A 20,861-nucleotide genomic window follows, 5' to 3' on the forward strand; every position below is an offset into this window, starting at 1 on the left:
ACAAAAAGATAACCCCCAAATGTTGCATTTTATTGGCCAATAGCAATGCTTCTCAACTTTAGGTACTATTAACATTTGGGCTAGATAATTGTTTGCATTGCATTGTAGGATATTTAGTTGCATCCCTGGCCTCTACCCACTAGTTGCCATTAGCAACTTAGTTAAAATTGCCTGTGCCTGTTTCTAATTGGCGATGCTTATTTTACTAGTATCAGTCCAACAGGACCAGAGACTTTAATGGTTTGCTGCTACTTTGTCTTACCACATTCACCTGTACTCTAGTACTGATTTCTCCTACACTGAGATTAAGATGTATCTTCCCTTAGGTTTTAGAGAATGTTTGTGCAGGATGGTGAGACTCTGGCATATGGAGGGCTCCTATCCAGGCATCGGGGGTGTTCTCCAAGTGCCTATTTCTGCCTCACTTTGCCCTGATTCTTTACCAGGAGTGTAACTCATGGGCCATGGCTGGAAATGAAGGCATCTGTAACTCAAAGGAGGTGTCAGTGGTTCAGAAGTTGTACTGTGATATGGCAGTTTAGCTTTCTGGAAGTAACGACCTTGAAAACTAAAGAGATTCCCACCATATAACTCCTCATACTCTCTGACCCTAAAATAAAGTTAGATGAAAGAGGGAGTGTTAACTTGTCTTTCCATGTCTTTTACAGTTTCTCAAGCTTGACGCTTGGCTTTTGTTATTCTCCTTTTCATTCCAGAGTTCTTCAGTTAGTGGCCAACTCAGAAACAAGGCAGAGAAAACTGTATAAGGGACCATGGAAACCTGTCTCTCTCTCTCTCTCTTTTTAATTTTTAATGTTTGTTTATTTTAGAAAGAGAGAGCAAGTGCTAGCACGGGAGGGGCAGAGAGAGAGGGAGACACAAGACTCTGAAGCAGGCTCCAGGCCCTGAGCTGTCAGCACAGAGCCTAATGTGAGGCTTGAACTCACAAGCTGTGAGATCATGACCTGAGACAAAGTCAGACACTCAACCGACTGAGCCACCCAGATGCCCCACAACTGTCTTTTTAAAAACATGTTTTTAATTAAAAAATTTTAAATATTATTTATTCGGGCAGCACAAGTAAGTGAGGGGGAGAGAGAGAGGAGAGAGGAGAAAGAAATGGGACTCACTTGAAGTGGGGTTCGTGCTCACACCATGCAGGACTTGAACTCACAAACTGTGAGACCATGACCTGAGCCAAAGTCAGATGCTTAACGACTGAGCCACCCAGGTGCCCAATTTTTTTTTTTTTTTAACCATCTTGATTTTTTTTTCTTCTTGCTAGAACAGAAAAGTTTCTGCCTATTGGCTTTGGTGTTCTGGGCTAATTCTTGCTGATTGTGGTTTATGTGCATTTTTAAATGTCTCCTTACTATTCTGATCATGTCTCACAAAGACACCTAAATGTTAGCTTTTAAACAAATCTTTCTACTTGGAAGAATATCCCTGCTAATGCAACTTTAAAAAAAATCCTGCTTCTTAGAGAAAAGCTTAAGGGAGTCACTGTAACTGATCTCAGTCTATGATCTTTTTTAGAAAAAAGAAACATTGCACACTTAGATGCATTTAAACTCTAGCATAGAAAATACAGAACATTTTGTTCTTTGCTCTTAACCTAGTGGGCTGAAATATTTCCCACCCATACCACCTTGTATAGCACCTTATAGTACTGGGCTCTCATCGCTTGCTGCCTGCTGGGTAAAGATAGTTTTAGTTGTGCCTAGACTCCCTTCTTCAGGTGTCAGATGGTCATTATTCTAGAAGCCTTATAAGATTTGGGAAATAAATTCACAATATCAGTATGAGATCTGCTCTGTGCCTTAAAATATTTGTAGTTGTCAATCTTTCCAGCACTATTTTGCACACCCACCGACCTCAGAGCAGTTGGTAGTCCTGGCATTTTCTCTCTGCTTCTGTTAATATATCTAGAATCCAGCCACTTCTTGTCAGCATACTGTTGATATCGTAGTCCAAGGCACCATCACCTCTGGCCTGGATTTTTGCAATCTGAATAACTTCTTGCTTGTGTTCCCTGATTCTCACCGTTCTCCCTTTAGTCTGTTCCTGGTTTGGCAGCCAGCAGTAATTTTTTTAGAAATGCTAAGTCCTGTCTTGTCAGCGCTGTTCCCAGTCCTCTAATCGCTTCCCATTACATTCAGAATAAAAGACAAGCTCCCCAGTCTACTGGATCTGGTTACTGCTTTCTCCTTGGACCCCCATTTACCCATTCAGGGCCTTTGCACTTGCTGCTCTTTCAGCTAATTGGCTCTTCTGCCTCTTTGAATGGGAATAGGAACGCCGCTCCTCCCTTGGCTACCTCACAACATTATTGAGAATCTCTGATACAGGTTTCCCCTACTTTTTGAAAGTGCAGCATTCCTGTGAAACCTTTCTTAAGCCAAAGTGGCACAAAGTGAAGAAGCAGTTTTGGAAAAGTTTTTGAGCATTCCCAGACCCAACAATAACCTCCCTTAGGCTTCTCTGATACCTGAGGACATACTTTGCTAACAGATGCACAAAATACATTGAGGTAAAGCCCAGACACTCCTAGGGTTCAAAGCTGTGGCGGCTTGATGCTGAGTTGCCGAGTCCCTGGCAGGAGCTGGGTGGTGTCTCTCTGCAAGGGCTTGCTGCAAAGCAAACACTGAATACTTCTTGTTTTTGTATATTTGTGGGCTTTGGTTTGGTTTGGTTTTTCGTTTTTTGGCTTTTTTTTTTCATAAAAGCAAAAATCCTCTGGGTTCCTGTGGGCTAGTGAAAACAGGTATGAATGGCGATCTTTCTGAAAAACAAAGTGGCGAAGCCTGAACTTCTGAAAAGCAGGGAATCCCTGTATCAAGCTGTTTCCGCTGGTGGTTCCTGTTTACTGTCTTACATTGTGCCCGGAGATGGTTCCCCCATCCCAGTGAGTTTTGTTTGGATTGGGGGGCCTAAAGGAGACCGTGTAGGGGACCTGTGCCTAAGCCTCTGTGTTAACATAAGGTTGGAGGGGAGGGGACCCGAGGGAGCTGAATAGACCAGCACTGCATCTAGTTGCCATGCGGGGGAGGCAGCCAGGGCTAGGCCTGCTGGGAAGATGCAGGTCAGGGCCCGGGAAATGCCACGTGTTTCCAGTTTTCTTGTGTAGGAGCGGAACTGTGATCTCCCTTCAGGTCAAATCCCAGTGATAGAAAAATCCAACCGTCTATTCATTCCTGTTAACTATATCATTGTATAGGATAATTGATACAAATGATTTTTTAAAATAAGGTCACCAGCTTGAAATGATGAGGGAGCGAGGGGCAAGCTGAGGGCAAAGTGCAGCCTAACAGCAACCCCTCCCCACCGTACCCCCCACTCCCGCCAGTGGGACACCTATGATATTCCTTGGACACCCCAGGCTACCCCCAAAACAACCGGGAAAGAACAAAAAACAAATGGTTACACGGATAAGAGCCTCCACCAGTTTACCAGATAAGGGCAAGCCCATTATAGCCTAAAGTCCAGGAACTCCTTGCTGTCTTAAATTTAATGCTTTGCTAGAGGGAAGAACCACCTTAGCTTGACAATAGCCAGGCCTCTAGGAAATCTTTAGCATTTGAAAGTCTCTCTGGAAACTCCCTCTTGACCTTATCTCCCCCCCTTTTTCCCTCTCTAATACAAAATGGTCACACACACACCCCCCCACACTTACAGTACAGCTCTTCCTGCCCATGGGTCCTGTCCCATACTTTAATAAAATCACCTTTTTGCTCCAAAGATGGCTTCAAGAACTCTTTCTTGGTCATTGACTCCCTACAAGCCCCCCATTACCTCAGAACTTCATCAGAAATAAAATTTTGAAGTCTTAAGTATGACTTCTTGTAGCATTCAACATTTTTACCATTGACGAGGCAAATCCAAATAATCTATTTCTTGTGACACTTGTGCCTATTTGTGTCCATTGTTTACAAGCGTGGAGGACTGGAGCAGGGAGTAGTCAAATCAGGAAGAGGGAAGACATGTTTTTCATGTCCGTATGTATCTCATGTGGCAAATGTGGCTGAGATGAAGGGCAAATGATCTAATTTAATGTACTTGATGTGTTGTTGAGAAGTTGTATCTTGGTAAATTGATTTGTTCTTTGTTTCATGAGAGGTTATACTTTTTTAAATGTTTATTTATTTTTGAGAGACAAAGTGTCAGTGGGGGAGGGGCAGAGAGAGAGGGAAACCCAGAATCCAAAGCAGGCTCCAGGCTCTGAGCTGTCAGCACAGAGCCTGACCTGAGGCTTGAACTCACAAACCATGAGATCATGACCTGAGCTGAAGTCGGATGCTTAACCTCCTGAGCCACCCCGGTGACCCAAGAGGTTATACTTTTAACCTTTAAATTCTTCTGCAAGGAAAATTCTTTTGTGAATTAGAATATAATTTATAAATTCATATTGACTTTGGAGTGGGATTCACTGATTATCACTCATTTGTATGTGGGTACCTTGTGATCATCTTACCAGGAAAAGTTGAGCAAGTGTGAGCTCTAGTTCTTATCTGCAGAAGTTTTTCATATAGCACCTGGAGAGGGGGAATGCTGAAAAAGATGAGCATTAACAGCCTTCCAGAAGTGTTGGTTTAAACTAACTGTCCCCATTCTGCATGGCCCAGTCAGTGTAATTAGGAGTTAGGAAAGATCCACATCTACCTGAGTCCTGGAAGATGGATGTGTAATTCATGGTACATATTATACCAGATAATGTCTATTCAGTGAAGGCATTTTTAAAAGAGAAATGGCCTCTTTTAAATGACTTATTTGTGCTTGAAACATTCAGTGTTAATTCCAACCTTTCCTTTTTCTCTAGGCAAATCAGGGAGAAGCTGAAGAACCAAGTCACTCAGATGAAGGAGCAAGTTCCTGGTTTTACACCAGGCCTGGCAATTTTACAGGTATTATGATAGTGTATTTCCACAAATATCTTCCTTTCTCAGCTTCTCAATAGCACTTTAGACAGCAAGCACTTCACACATCTCCTCCCTCCCTGTCTTCCTCCTTCCCTTCCTTCCTTTTACTTTGATGAACTCACACCTTTTTGGGCTTTCTCTTCAGCTCAGCAGGTAGATGTTGCTGCAGTCCTGGCCCCTCTGCTATTCTCTGTGGGCACATTTTCCCTGGCCCAATGCCTCTTGACCTTTGGCCTTAGGATCCCTTTACACTTTAAAAAATTTTAAGAACTTAAGGAGTTTTTGCTTGTATGGATTTACCCATTGATATGTACTGTATTAGAAATTAAAATGTTTTAAAATATTTATACGTTTTAAAATGTCAATAGTAAGTCTATTATATGTTAGCATGAGTAACATACTTACAAAAAAAGAATTTTGAAAAGACAAAATTTAGGGGCCCTGGGTGGCTCGGTTGGTTAAGTGACCAGCTTCAGCTCAGGTCATGATCCTCGCGGTTGGTTGAGTTCAAGCCCTGCATTGGGCTCTATGCTGACAGCTCAGAGCCTGGAGCCTGCTTTGAATTCTGTGTCTCCCTCTCTGCCCCACCCTGGCTCGTGCTCTCTCTCTCTCAAAAATAAATATTTGAAAAAATTTTTTAGGGGCGCCTGGGTGGCTTAGTCGGTTAAGCGTCCGACTTTCGCTTAGGTCATGATCTCACGGTTCGTGGGTTCGAGCCCCACGTCGGGCTCTGTGCTGACAGCAAGCTCAGAACCTGGAGCCTGCTTCAGATTCTGTGTCTCCCTCTCTCTCTGACCCTCCCCTGCTCACGCTCTCTCTCTCTCTCTCTCTCTCTCTCTCTTTCAGAAATAAAACATTAAAAAAATTTAAAAAAAAATTTTTTTAAATAAAATAAAAAAATTTAGTGAGACAAGAAGCATTATTTAGCACTTTAGTTATCTGGCTTTATAAAAGACACCTGGATTCCCCCTGCTCCTTTGTTCAACCTCTTGCTATGTGTTGGCTTGATTGAAATATATAAAGAAAATCTGGTCTTATATAGATGTATACTTGTAAAAAGAGGTTGTTTGTTTGTTTTTGGGTTTTTTTGGGAGTCTTCCCAGATAATTATGGATACTTTTGTGACTGCCACAGGACACAGTATGTTTTTATAGTTTAGTTGCACTGTGTAATCTAAAACTGTCAGTGAACTCTCAGGCTTGGTTACATCAAAATCCACTGCGTTTTGTTGCAGTTTGAATGGATGTTTACCCATGCTTGGTTTGTTTTGTCTTCATTCCTCAATTAGTAAAATAATGGTTCACTGAATTATGCAGATCTTCCAAACGTTAACATGTTTCATTATGCAATATAGAGAAAATCACAGTCATCAGTATCACCAACAAATTTATCAGAAGAGTCTTTAATTATTGAGAAGTTTGTCAAGCTTACAGGAGTGGATAAAAAAAAAACTTCTGATTTGGGGTGCCTGGGGGTCTCAGTCGGTTAAGTGTCTGACTTTAGCTCAGGTCATGGTTCATAAGTTCGGGATCTGCGCTGACAGCTTAGAGCCTGGCGCCTGCTTCGGATTCTGTGTCTCCCGCTCTTTCTGCCCCTCCCATGTGTGTGCGCGCGCTCTCTCTCTCTCTCTCTCTTAAAAATAAACATTAAAAAAAAACCTTTTGATTTTCCCTTGAAAGCTCAGATTTTACCATTGGCAACAAACATGATTAGCTCTTTACCTTGAGGTAGCAGGCTCACTCTGTCCAGTTTTGAGAAAATATGTGCCAAATATTCAAGCATGAATAATCATTGTTTGTCAGCTGTTTTTCTCAAGTAAAGACAGTGTTCCGTGTAACACTGCTGTGGCTCAGTGGGCCAGGTGACAGGCACAGGGATTTTCCTGGTGACAGCCGGTTCGGTGTGGGGCACACATGTCTGATGAGCCCTTCCCAGTTCTCAGCACAGGGTATTAAAGACATGTATGCAAGTGTTGAGGTTTAATAAAATTAATCATTTTTACTGCATCATGAAGAGCACTTCAAGTGAAATTGGCATCTGTTTTTACTGAGAGTGTGTGGCAGTGACTAGTATAGTTTGGTGCCGTTGCCTTGATTTGTACTAAGTCTTACCCACCATTGCCTTTGCAGCCCCCATACAGATGTGGAAAAGGCAGTGACATCATGGTGCCATTATAAAGTAGTTTGGCACTTGCAGATCTTCTGAAAGGGTCTTGGGGTTCCCTCAAGAGTGGGTAACCTGCCCTAAACCTGGCACTTTAACCTGGCCCTTGATAATCAGCTCTGGGTCAGTAACTTCTAAACCTGGGTTTCTTCTGAATTCTGGACTCTTGGTTTCTAGGAAAACTCTCATTTCCCTTCTTTCTCTGATCTCTTTTGCATACTGTTCCTCATTTTTCTGATACCTAAACATTTGGATGTCATAGGGTCCAGCCACAAAACCCCACTTCTACCTAGTCCCTTCCTTCACTGAGTTCACCTGGTCCCATACCCGGGAGAGTCCTTCCTGATTGAGGCCTCTGCCCAGGGTTTCTTCCTCAGTTCCAGACTCATCCAGTAGGACGCCTTCGATAAATCGGTAAGAGGCATTGGACAGATGGACAGATGCACATTTGAGGGGTTGATTTGGATGACAGGACGCCGATAACTTTCATTTGAAATTCCGTTCAGAGACACCTGCTTCCTCACTTCACATTTCCATGTGTCTCCATGTTATCTTTTAATCCCTTGCTAACTTTCTGTTCCATGTTCAAGAATTCCAGAGTGAATAGTTCTTAAATACTTCCCCCTATTGCTGTTTATTATCCAGGAGGCCTTAGCCGAGAAGAAAAGTACACAAGGCCTGTGGGTTCTGCCTGGTGTGTTCTCGACTGTGGTGGGTTTTTCTTTTCTTTGCAGATTAATGAGGATCAAAGGTATGTTGTGGGCATTCACTCAGTACGCTCAGGAGACCAGTTATTTCTTGACTTATTCTTGTGAATTGTTTGTTGTAGAAGGAGTACATGTGGTTGACAAGAACTCTATTACTGTAAACCTTTGCAGAGGTTTCAGAAGGGATTCAAAAAAATCTCAGTATTAGCAATATTGCAATTTTTTCCTGTTTTTAAGATAGACTTCTGAACTTGTATTTTAAGTGTGTTGATTGTAAGAGTTTTTGTTACATGAACACTGTTTTGCAGCTTGTCTCCTGTGTCCTTGCCAGTAAAAACAGTGGTAGAATATTAATAATGGTGGTGGTAGGATATTTTACGACATCTTTCCCTGATGTAAGGTTTACGTGTTATGTTGTAATCACGTCCCTGCTACCTCGACCTCTTGTTTTTTTCCCTGCTGGTGACTGACACCATCTTCCCACACACTCAACCAGAAACCTGAGCTCTTCTCTTGAGGATCTCTTTTCCTCACTCTGTTAAGTCCCCTTAGCAAATATCATGTTATCGATTGTGCCTCTCATAAGCTCTTCCAGTAGCTACTGCTCGCACCCTCTCCACTGCAGGCACCTGCGTACAGGTTTCAGGCTCTAATCTGGACCCTTCCAGTCTGTGTTTAGCTGTTACTGCGGGATTGCTCACAATCCATCCAACCACACCCACCCCGCCCTCTACAGGAGTGACAGTACTGCTTATACAGAGTGTCTGATGTAGTCCCAATGCTTTGTGTATACTTTTAGTTGTTCTGAGCTGCATACTAGCCCTACAAGCTGTGTTTCCTTATAGTCACAGTAACTGATGCTCAAAGATCTTGGGTACTAGCCCAAAACCACAGTCAGGAAGTGCCTGCATCTGGGATAGGAACCCAGGTCTGTCTGTCTCTAAACCCCATTTGCTTTCCTTTTTGTTTTTCTAATTCCTTAGCATTGCACTCAAGGATATTTGTAGTCTGGTCCAGGTATATACACCTAAAAGTTGGATTTTTTTTTAGAACAATTGATTGGTAACTTTCCAAATAACTAAATACTTAAAGGAAATTAACACTTGACTTTTCAGTATAAGAGATTAAGGCTGTATTTCTATCCCTTTATCACATAAAAAATATTCATTATTAATATCATTATTAGTTGCTTCCTACCAAGAATTATTCAGGGTGTTTTACATATAGTAACTCTTTCAGTCCGCACAAAAGACATGGACAAAACAGTAAAATGAATAAACTCAGGTCTATTAATAAATAGACCAAGACCCAATATATTTTACGGTGTAAAACAGGGATCAGTAAACTGGTCCCCCATCCAAATGCTGTCCAATTTGGAAGAGGTTAAGAATGAAGCAGAAGAATATATGACAGAGTATGTGGCCCCCCCCAAAGCTAAAATATATACTGTCTGACCCTGTTTGCAGGAAATAGTTTCAGACTGTTGGTGTTTAAAAAAAAAAAGTCCCTAACTTATTCTGGGATAAGACCTTTTTAGAATAAAGTAATTCACCTTTTTCAAGAAAGAAATTAGCATTACTGATAAAATGCTTCAGTGATTTTCTTGATAAACTGTGATAGGATTAAGATTTGTTCTCGGAAACCAGTCTTCCACCTACTTGCTTGACTGTCAGTCAAGAATCTACTGTTCTTCAGCTAAACATTTTTTCCGCATCTAGTCTGTCAGTGGTTGTGTAACCGTTTCCCCTCAAACATGTCTGTACTAAGAGTCTCTGGATTGGCTTTTAGGAAGACTTTTCCTTTGCACTGGGCTTACCTTAACACTTTGACACATGCTCATACCCATAACCATTATGCTTTCTTTTTAAAACTGGTGGCAGTTTTGGAATTTTTTAAAAGTTTCATTTTTAAAAAAATGTGTATTTTTGAGAGAGAGAGAGAGCGAGGAGGGGCAGAGAGAGAAAGAGAGAGAGAATCTCAAGCAGGCTCTGCCTTGTCAGCGAAGAGCCTGAGGCTGGGCAAGAGCTCACGACCTGTGAGATCAAGACCTGAGCCAAAATCAAGAGTCGGAAGCTTACCCTCACCACCCAGCCAGGTGCCTCTAAAAGATTTCAGTTTTGAGAAATGTCTACACCCAACCTGGGGCTCAGACTTACACCCCTGAGATCAAGAGCCCGTCACTTACTCCACCATCTGAGCCAGCCAGGCGACCCTGGGTTTGGAGTTTTAGAAAAATTCTTTCAGAAATACGCAGACAGAAAACAGTTACCTGTAAAAAAGATCCGCAACAAAAGACTTGAGACTTCTCACTAGATGCTGAAGACAGCATCTCTGAAGGAAAATGTCGTGACTCCAGATTCAGCCAGGTAAATCGTGTCAAGGGCAAACACAGCAGAAAAATATTTCCAGATACACGTAGACTCAGAAAAATGTCCACATACCTTTCCTGGGAAAGTGACTTATGTTGCATTTCCGCTACCTGGGTGAGGTATGAAGATGAACTGTAGAGCAGAGAGACTGTGGTTTAAAAATGTCTGGCAGTGAATAGCAAAACCATTTAATCTCATAAATGAGTTTAAATAACTAATTGTAGGGGCCCCTGGGTGGCAAATTGTGGTTGCGTGTCCAATTCTTGATTTTGGCTCAGGTCATGTCCCAGAATTGTGGGATTGAGCCCCACTTCGGGCCCTGCACTGAGCACGGAGGCTGCCTGGGGATTCTCTGCCCCTTTCATCTAGCCGCACTTGTGCACACATGCACGCTCTCTCTATAAAATAAAAAATGTACTTTAAATATCAATGAAAATGTGAGGAACAATACTGTTGTGCTTGGAGCCACTTCCTTTCCTGCTTAGATCTAAGAATCCCAGAGTGTATTCAGTGTGGAAACTGAGTCAGTGAGGGCTGAACAATAGGGAACACATACAAGAAAGTGACCGCAGAAGAAACAGGAGAGGCTCTGGAATTCTGGGGGATCCCCCACAGGAAGCAGGTAACCCATAGAAAAATCAAATTCCCTCCAAAGGCTTCACCTGACTCTTGAAATGCCCGTGAGTGCAGGCAGAACTGAGAAGTGTCTGTATGAGGGACAGCTGAAGCTGGGGGAAGGCCAGGTTCCGTGACCCTGAGGAGAGCTTCCAGTAACCCCACCAACATGACAAGGACTGGAAATACTCAACCTTCTTCCTGTGCGAGTTATCCTGTTAAAAGGAGTCCTGTGTCTGTTATCCGTGGCATCACCGGACCTACTGTTTCCCCCCTCTGCAGTTTTGGGAGGAACCAAACTTATTGTCGAGCGTGAGAACGTGGGAGCGTGTTTGTAAGACAAAATTTTACAGATATATGGCCAACAGTGAAACACCATAAATATGTTCGTGACTAGAGGAACCGAGGGGGACACAGTGAGAGCCGGCACGGTAGTTCAGAGCATTTGCTGCTTCTGCACCACGCTTTCCTCTCTGTCTTGAGGGCAGCGGCTGCCCTTGCCTCGCGTCGGTGTCTCTTCTGAGTGAGGCCAGCCTGAACTAGCCCCACCCCAGCTGGCTTCTCTTCCCAGTGTAACTGCGCAAGAGAATTTTCTACTGCCCTTGGGCGTGGGGGGCGGGACAGAAGGTGCAGATTATACCTTCTGGGCTTTCCTGGCTCCCACAGCTCTGGTGACAGAGATGATTCTGATCATCTGAGGACAGTTCAGGCCTCCACGCTCTGTTGTTCTCGCAGGGCGGCTCCAAGGCAAACTCCTTGTTTAGTGTCCAAGGCAGATGCAGGTGTCCCCTGCCTTTTTTTCTTTTTTCTTTTTTGGTCTTGTGGCTTTTTCAGTGGGCTCAGGTGGGCCTTGTTTGCTGAGGGGTTGGTAACACCACCTGTGTTCGTATCTCCATTCTGCCCCCGCATTCTCCCGTTCTCCTGTGAAGTTCTCTGCAACAGGAGTCTCATGATTAAACATTCCTTTTATCAAAACTAAAATTTTAGAAGCTTTTCTGTACACTTTGCCTTTCCTTGATCATCTGATTTGCATGTATTTATTATTCTAGGTTGGCGACAGAGATGATTCTAATCTTTATATAAATGTGAAGCTGAAGGCTGCGGAAGAGGTAAAGCCCGGAATGGCAGTGCCATCACCCCAGCCCGCCCCCACCCCAGGTCTTGTTGATGACCCCGTGCCCTGTGTGCCCCTCCCTGTAAAAACTTTCATTGCCCATGGCAGACTTGAGTTGATCTGTTTTGCGAGTCAGAAATGTAGGGCTGAAGCTGCAGCCCCTGGTTTTACCCTTGGATGTTTTCCAGTCCGTGGTCTGCTGACTTCCCAAAGAGCAGGACCAGTGGACGTGAAATTGCTTAAGAGCAGTGGTGACAGTGAACAAGTGAAGGATGAATGGGTCAAAGTGAGAGATTCATTCTTCAGAACATACGAGGGTGTGGGCACCTGGGTGGCTCAGTCAGTTAAGCAGTTAAACGTTTGACCCTTGATTTCAGCTCAGGTCACGATCTCACGGTTCTTGAGATCGAGACTGTGTCGGGCTCTGCCTTGGCGTCGTGGAGCCTGTTTAGGATTCTCTCTCCCTTTCTCTCTGCCCCTTCCTCCGCTCACATGTGTATGCAGGCACATGCACGCACGCGCTCTCTCTTTAAATAAACAAACAAAAACATACAAGGGTGAAATGGTGACTAAGGTCACCTGATTTGTATTAGTCATATTGATGAAAAGAAATGGCCCCATGTCTAACGTTCTCTTGCCTGTTTTAAATGTCCATTTTTGCAGATTGGGATCAAAGCCACGCACATTAAGTTACCAAGAACAGCCACAGAATGTGAGGTGAGCTGTGAGGAATCAGTTGTTAAGAGGGATAGCTAACGTGCTTTCATCTCTGGTCTTTGGTTTAGTGGAATTTTAGGAATTGATACATTCACCGTATGAAAGACCTCAAGGTAATTCTTTGTTTGCAGACTCTGCCTCCAGAAAAGTTTTGGAAACACACAGAGTAAATGGTGCCATCCTAGGGTATGGCTGTGTGTACTCAGTGCATGATCGCCATGTCCTTTGCTTCAGACCCCTGCAGTGTTCACTATAAACCGATCCTGGGCCTGTAGCTGTGTGCCTTTTAAAAACCAAATATGGGGGCGCCTAGGTGGCTCAGTCAATTAAGCGTCGACTTCGGCTCAGATCATGATCTCATGGTTCGTGGGTTTGAGCCCCACGTCAGACTCTGTGCTGACAGCTAGCTAAGAGCCTGGAGCCTGCTTCAGATTCTGTGTCTCCCTCTCTCTCTGACCCTCCCCTGTTCATGCTGTCTCTCTGTCTCAGAAATAAATAAAACATTAAAAAAATTTTTTTTAAAGTATGTATTCCATTTATATGATGTTCAAAAATAGGCCAAACGGGTCATCAATGATTAAAGTCAGAACTGTAATGGCCTGAGGTTCAGGGAGTAACTGTGAAGGGGCAGGAGGGAGAAAGAACTTTCTGAGGTGATGGAGATGTTCTACATCTGCACTATTCAATGGGGTAACTGCTAGCCCCGTGTGGCCATTTAACTGGAATGAAACAAAATGTAAAATTCAGTTCCTTGGTTGTGCTAGCCACGTTTTAAGTATTCAGTGGCCATTCCTGTGCAGTAAAAAGTGCACATTATAGAATGTTTCTGTCATCACAGATCTTGTTTTGGATGAGTAACATGGCTATACTATTGAAGTTCTTCACTCTTTTCCTTGATGACCTTCTTAGCAGACACTGAAGATTACATATGGTGTTAGAATTGCTCTCAGGTTCAAAGGGAGGTACACTGTAAGAGGACTACAGTTAAACTCTTGGAGGAAAATAGGGCAACCAAAAAGTGTTTCTCTACCTTTTTGGTATCTATGTATTATACAAATTGTATGCGCTGTTACTTTTAGGTGTTAAGGTACGTTACGTCATTGAATGAGGACCCCACTGTACACGGTTTCATAGTGCAGCTACCTTTGGACTCAGAGAATCCCATTAACACTGAAGCGGTGGTCAATGCTATTGTACCCGAGAAGGATGTGGATGGGTGAGTGTGCCTTGGCTCTCCGTATCACGTTACATGATTCCAATTATGTTTCTGTTTCCGGAACAAACCATATGTGCTTCTAGAGAGTAAAGACATCTAATTTATTTCTGCCTTCATTGCTTTCATTGTTTTAGATTGACTAGCATCAGTGCCGGAAAACTTGCTAGAGGTGACCTCCATGACTGTTTCATCCCTTGTACGCCTAAAGGATGCTTGGAACTCATCAAAGAGACAGGTAGAAACAAGTGAATGAAAACAAACCACCATTTTTTGGGCCTGGTCTTGACCCATGGAGGTAAGGGGGTGGTACACTAGGCCCTAAATGAATGGACTTGATTGGCACAAGGTTACCTGTCAGCTGGGGGCTTTACCTAAATTCTCCATTTTTTCGACAGCTCTGTGGACTAGGTACTATTACTGTTTAACAGCTTGAGAAAACAGGCTCAGAGAGATGGATGCGTAACTTGTCCGAGAGGCAGCAGAGTCAAAATGTGAACTCCATTATTTGAGTTCAAGGAAGTTTATTTTTGTTTGCTTTTTTTTTCTCAAAGAAGTTTAACTTTTTTATGGAAAGGTAACTTCTAAAGACATAAGAATTCAGACACAGTGAAAAGTCCCAACCCCCAAAATGGAACCTGAGTCTCCATAATAGTTTGAAGACTCGACAGATGGCTGGAAGCAGATCTCTTGAGCAGTTGGCCATATTACCCCACTACCTAGTGAACATCTTGGTATTTTAATTTCATCATGAACACTTTCCGCAGAGGTTATTTTTTACAAGGAAATGTGTCCTATTTAGAGGAAGTGGATCAGAAGTTTCAAGTGGAAAATGCTGGCCAACGTATATGAACATTTTCTGTGGTTGGCAAGACAAGGTTAAGCTATCAGCTTCCGGCCGGCTTTTACTCTTCAGTTCTACAAGCGAATTTCTACTCCGAAGCATATCTCCTGAGCCACAGCACCTTATTTGCCCTAACGCAGCTTCAGGTCCTTCTCAGAATCCTAGAGAGTCTATAATAAAGTACCCTTTAAACATCTCAGACCTTGAGGGCTTTACTTCTAGATGTTTATGATGTTAGCATTACACAGAAGCTTACCTTTTCTGAATAAAACTAACGTATGCAGCACAATTTAAATGCAAGCCGCCTTAAATAAGCAAGAGTTCACTTGAGCCAGGCTGTGTAGAGAAGCTCATGTGGAGACTTTAGGATCTTATCCCTGCTTTCTTCTTGTGGTGGCTCATTCTTGGGCTCTCCTTGATTGTCCTGAGCAGGTCCTACCTTGTGCCTGACAGTTGTACAGCTAGATCTCATTGGCCAGGGACACATGTGAGTGAGGGACGCCTAGCTGGCTCAGTCAGTTAAGCATCTGACTTTTGGTTTTAGCTCAGGTCACAGTCTCACTGTGGGGTTGAGCCACACATCAGGCTCTGTGCTGACTCATGGAACCTGCTTAGGATTCTCTCTCTCTCTCCCCTCCCCACTCTCTGCCCCTCCCTATTGTGTGTGCACGCTCTCTCTCTCTCTCTCTCTCTCTCTCTCAAAATAAATAAATTATTAAAAAAAAAAATGTGGGTGAGCACCCAGACCATCTCCTTTATGGAGTAGAGTATGTCAGTCCTGAAAAGGACATTGGGATAGTGCCCGAAGAATGGATGCTGAGTCATCAAAAAGAAAGCTTTCTGCTACATTTAAAGTTCCCCTTTGTCTCTTTCCTGCAAATAACCCTGTGGCTCAAGCCCTGTGCCAAAAGAGAAATTTGGATGAAGAACTACATAAATGAACTTACCAGAGCTGTAAAGAATTACTGATACTTCTCTAATTTCCTTTCCTTCCGTCCAGCACATCACATGTACCCTATTTGTTATAACTATTTTTCCCACATAAGTAAATCTACTGTCTTCCATATGGCTGTTTAGCTGTATGTCAGGTTTTCTTTCTTCTTTGAGTGTAGGTTTTCTTCCCACTCTCCTATGACTCAATGAATGGATCTTGGCTTAGGCTGCTCCCCAAAGCCCACAGCAAAAAGGACACAGTACATGTCCCAATTTGCAGCTGAAACCCTAGAGCTGAGACTATTATTGCCAAAGAAGGGGTGTTTTTAGGAAGACTTCTGCTTGATGCTCAGAACCCCGTGTTTGTGCACTTGTTCTGAATTTTCCCATTTAGGCGGCGCGTTAAGAGGGCACCGTCTCCCCACACTCTGACTCACCCTGTTCTTTCAGGGGTGCAGATTGCTGGAAGGCGCGCCGTGGTGGTGGGGCGCAGTAAGATAGTAGGTGCGCCCATGCATGACCTGCTCCTGTGGAACCACGCCACAGTGACCACCTGCCACTCCAAGACTGCCAACCTAGGCGAGGAGGTAAGGGGCCCGCAGCAGAGTGAAAGAGGTCTGTGCGTGTGCCTGAGTGCGCACGTGCGCGGTGGGTGTTCTCACCTGGTTCAAGTGCAGAAACTGCCATGTACTCTATTTTACTTCATCCAAGATCTCATTTAACCCCTCTAGCAACTCCCTTGATTCTTGTCTCATTTTACATGATGAAGAAACAAATTCTACTTAAAAACCTGCCCAAGTGGTCACAGATTTTGTTCTGATCCTATTCTTTCTGTACCAGTCGGCCTCGCAGGAAGGTAGGGTTTCTCAGTATAGAAACTGGGATGGATCCCAGCAGCCAGATCACAGATGTGTGACACAGTAGTGGGTTCAGAGATGGAGGTGCTCAGGAGGGGGATGTGGACGGTGGTCCTATGGACCTTCTTCACGTCTTGTTCTTGACGTGCATCCGATCCCAGAGCCTAAGAATTCTCATACCTATCCTGCTGACAGCGCACCTTCTCTTTTAATCCTCCTGAAGCAGAGCTCTGCAGGAGGGGCTGGTCCCCATACTGCATAGGAGAGGGGGCAGCCTCCCAACGCCACATAATTTAGAGCCAGGCCTGTGGCTCCAAGCCAGCGTTCCTCCCTGTCCTGCGTGTTTACATCACCTTCCCCATTTCAGAAGATTTTAGTAACGGGGAGCATTGTGGCACATGGAGGAATGAGCCCAGCATAGGAACTGCGAGAGATGGTGTGTGGTCCGCATAAAGTAGCTGAGGACAATGAACAAGGACAATGAACAGGGTTGTCTGTGCCACGTCTAGATTTTTATTTATTTGTTTGTTTTATGTCTCACTGTTTAATTTCTGAAGTCAAAACCCTCTTTCCCTAGGTAAATAAAGGTGACATCCTGGTGGTTGCAACTGGTCAGCCAGAAATGGTAAAAGGGGAGTGGATCAAGCCCGGGGCAATAGTCATCGACTGTGGGATCAATTATATCCCAGGTGAGTGCCGCTAGAGGAGGAAGGTGGTTTCTGGTGAAGGACGGGCAGAGGAAGACATCTAGGTCATCAAGTGAAGTCTGTGTGAGAACCCCTTGTCCCGTTTCAGGTTTGAAGTGCTAGGGTCAGAGCAAGTGTCCTGAGCGGCGATTTTAGCCACTGGACTGTGCATTTCCTGAGACAGACTTTGTATAAGGAGAGGGTGGGGGACGGGACACAAGGGGAGCTCACCCTGCCTTCTCCCAGAGATCGCCCTTTATTCTTAACGAAGGGTGAGTGGATTTAAAATATAATGCAATCTTTGTGGAATGCTGGGTTCTCCGGGAGAGGGGCTCACTTTGCCAAGACTCTCTCGTGGGAGGGCTTTACTAAGGAGACTTGGACCCAGACCCTTCTAGACAGAGAGAATAAAGCCAGTGCATTGTTGTTCCCTCCCAGTTGATCCCTGAATCAGATAGTTTTCAAATATCAGAAAGTTTCCCTCCCTTCTGTTTTCGGTGTTAGCAGTGAGTGTTACCCTGTTAGGTGGCTGCACTGCTGTGCGCCGTTTCCTGGTCTCCCACACGCATCCACCTGCGAGTCCCTGCCTGTGTTGGTGGGTCTTTTTTTTTTTTTTTTTTTTTTAATTTTTTTAAATGTTTTATTTATTTCTAGGAGAGAGAGAGAGAGAGAGAGAGAGACAGCGTGAGCAGGGGAGGGTCAGAGAGAGAGGGAGTCACAGAGTCTGAAACAGGCTCTAGGCTCTGAGCTGGCAGTCAGCACAGAGCCCGACGCGGGGCTCGAACCCACGAACCGCGAGATCATGACCCAAGCGAAAGTCGGATGCTTAACCGACTAAGCCACCCAGGCGCCCGTGTGTTGGTGGGTCTTGACAGGAGCCTCTTTCTCCCACGTTACTTGTCAAGCTCCGTAGCCCCACCCTCGTTTCCGCCGCCTCGGTGGCCTTTTATCTCCCACTGCCTTGTGAACCCCTGTCTTCACCTATTGCGGAGTAGACCATGCACCCTTCTCTGCACACGCCTGGCTTGTCCTCTGTGGTTTCTGTCCCCGTGTCCCCCGTGCAATAGGCAGTTCTGTGAAGTTGGCAGACTCTTACAGGACCGTACAGTGAATAACTGTATACGTGCCTCGTAGATTCAAGAACGGAACAGTGTTTAATCAGACAGCTGTTTCCGTGCATCACACATCAGCGCAGCCCGGGGCTACGTGATCGGAAAAGCTCCACTTTGATCTTCAGTTAAACTACCTCCTCCCTATCTCTCCTTCTTTTGAAAATCCTTCTCTCCCTTCCCCCGTGCCCCCCTGCCCTCCCAGAACTTGGTGTCTCTTTGTGTGCGGTGTCCTGTGCTTTCCTCCACCTCAGGGCCATGATCTCTGCAGTTTCTTGTCTAGCTTTATGTCTTCAAACCGCTGGCACTCACACCTGTTGAATTGTTGAAGGGAGTTACAGCAAGAGTATTGGGTTTTTTTTTCCCTTCCTATCTCAAGTTTGAAACACAGACACTAAGCTGCCAAGGAACATTAGTCACTGTCAAGCCTTCACCATTTTTAACCTCCCTCCCACTCTCCCTACCATGCTTTTAAGACAGTAGCTCATAATTGATCACTCATTTTCCTGTAGTGTAATTATCTAATGGGTGATAAAGACATTGCTCTCCTACAACTCCTCACTTTGAGTACTTGTGATATGACATTCAAGCCCATTCTGTTTAAAACCTTGCATCTTCTGTATCATATTTCTGCTTTAGCCATCTTTTTTTGGGGGGGGGGGGCTAGATTTGAGAGATGGAAAAAAAAAGCCTGGGTAGGAATCTTGAGTCTTAACAGATAGGTATGAAATGTTGACTTAAACATGAAACTCCCCATCTTGTTCACATTTATTTTTCACATAGATGGTGAAATATGAATAAGAGCAAATCAACATCTGGTATTCTGTGTTTTTACTGATCTGGGGTATTTAGTAAATAAGTTTTGATAAGGCTGAATTTTATTGTTAACTTCTTAAATTGTCTTTAGTAAGCCAAGTGGGAAGACTGTTTTTATGTGTTTCTCTTACATGTACTTTCTGCTCTGCACTTGAATCTTAACAGTATTCTTTTTTTGGGGGGCGGGGTATGTAATTCATTCTTTATTTGGCAAATGTCTTAGGATATTATCCCTGAGTGGACCATGTAAATGATTTTCTTTCTTTAAATTTTTTTGAGAGAAAAAGAGCATGAGGAGGGGAAGGAGCAGAGAGAGAGAGAGAGAGAGAGAGAGAGAGAGAATCCCAAGCAGGCTCTACACTGACAGTGCAGATGGGGCCTGATCCCACATCTGCCTGATCATGACCTGAGCCAAAATCAAGAGTCAAACCAGCGCCCAACCTACCGAGCCACCCAGATGCCCTGCGAATGACTTAAATAATCAAAATATAAGTCAAGATATGGCCCAGTTACAGAACATGATGCCTTGAAAATGAACATTTGCAAACAATAACATTTAGTTCCTCCAGTCTACCCACTGGTCTGTAACTCAGTGATTGGACTTTGTACCTATAATTTCCAACGAAAGAAATTCTAGGGCTCGGGTAAATACCCAGAATGTTTATTGGTTACTGAAGCCATACAGTGAGAAGTGATGGCTTTTTTCTACTGACTACATCATACTTTACACAAAACACTGGACGTTTGCCAGAGGGCCCTCAGAGGGTCGGCCCTAACCGTGCTTGATTCAGGGCAAAGCTGAGCTCAGCTTGCATAGCGGTCGTGCACTGATCGATGTGTCTCCTATATACGGAGACGCTAAAATGATCAGCATGAATACATAGGAAGAGGAGTGGGGCATTTTAAACTAATGTCCGGGTTAGACTATTGAAACCTGTACCACAGCTCTTAGTCACAGCTTCTGGACATTTTGAGATGACTAGGGTTCTGAGAGGACATGTTCTGTGTGGCTTGCTTTATATTCTAGTAACCTGAAACCATCCCTAGGAGAGAGATTCTCCAGCTCCTTAGAGTGCATATAGAAAATACCCTGCTTCTAGGGTGGGAAGAGAAACCCTTATATTTAGGGAATGCTTTTTTTTTTTTTAATTTTTTTACTGTTTATTCATTCCTGAAAGACAGAGTGCAAACAGGGGAGGGGTGGGGGGCGGCGGGGGGAGGGACACAGAATCTGAAGTAGGCTCTAGCTCTGAGCTGTCAGCACAGAACCAGACATGGGGCTCGAGGTCACCAACTGCAAGATCATGACCTGAGCTGAAGTCGGACACTAAATTAACCAACTGAACCACCCAGGCACCCCTAGAGAATGCTTTTTCAATTTCAAGAATGCACAGATGTCTCACTTGATTCTCAGCAAGCTTGTGAAATAGGTAGTGTCTTTCTTTTGCAATCTTTGGACTCCTGGGCAGTAGGAGTTCACAGAGGCTAAGGACTGGCAGTCAGTAGAAGAGCTGATCCTAGAACTTAGATCTTCAGTCTGACTTTGGGCTACACCCTAAAGTTTGCTATCTCGGTTGTGGTGATCTGATTGAAGAGAAGGGGTGAAATGCTAAGATCCTCCCTGATCCTGCCTCAGGAGCCTTAGAGCCACAGAGTCTAGTCCTGTCCCCCAGCCCCTCCCGGAAGTGCACTGAAGCCAAGTCTAGGAGGTACTTTGTGTGAGTGAGCAGTGATGCATCACTGGGTTTTGTTCTCTTGAATAGCTATTCTTTGCTGGTGAGATTTGTAGTTGTTCTTGTTTC

At 44.1% G+C, this 20,861-nt stretch overlaps 1 protein-coding gene across 1 annotated transcript in view; it reads left to right on the forward strand.

The window, feature by feature from the left end:
* MTHFD1 (methylenetetrahydrofolate dehydrogenase, cyclohydrolase and formyltetrahydrofolate synthetase 1) overlaps window positions 1-20,861 on the forward strand; it is a 62,516-nt gene that overhangs the window by 12,179 nt on the left and 29,476 nt on the right. The window contains exons 2-8 of the mRNA XM_039242128.1: window positions 4,817-4,901; window positions 11,820-11,879; window positions 12,548-12,601; window positions 13,681-13,817; window positions 13,952-14,052; window positions 16,042-16,178; window positions 17,026-17,137. Coding sequence (XP_039098059.1) covers window positions 4,817-4,901; window positions 11,820-11,879; window positions 12,548-12,601; window positions 13,681-13,817; window positions 13,952-14,052; window positions 16,042-16,178; window positions 17,026-17,137 — 686 coding nt within the window. The remainder of the gene's footprint in view (window positions 1-4,816; window positions 4,902-11,819; window positions 11,880-12,547; window positions 12,602-13,680; window positions 13,818-13,951; window positions 14,053-16,041; window positions 16,179-17,025; window positions 17,138-20,861) is intronic.

The sequence above is a fragment of the Hyaena hyaena genome, unplaced genomic scaffold (genome assembly GCF_003009895.1).
Source record: "Hyaena hyaena isolate Hyena2069 unplaced genomic scaffold, ASM300989v1 scaffold_208, whole genome shotgun sequence".
In the NCBI taxonomy this organism is placed as follows: Eukaryota; Metazoa; Chordata; class Mammalia; order Carnivora; family Hyaenidae; genus Hyaena; species Hyaena hyaena.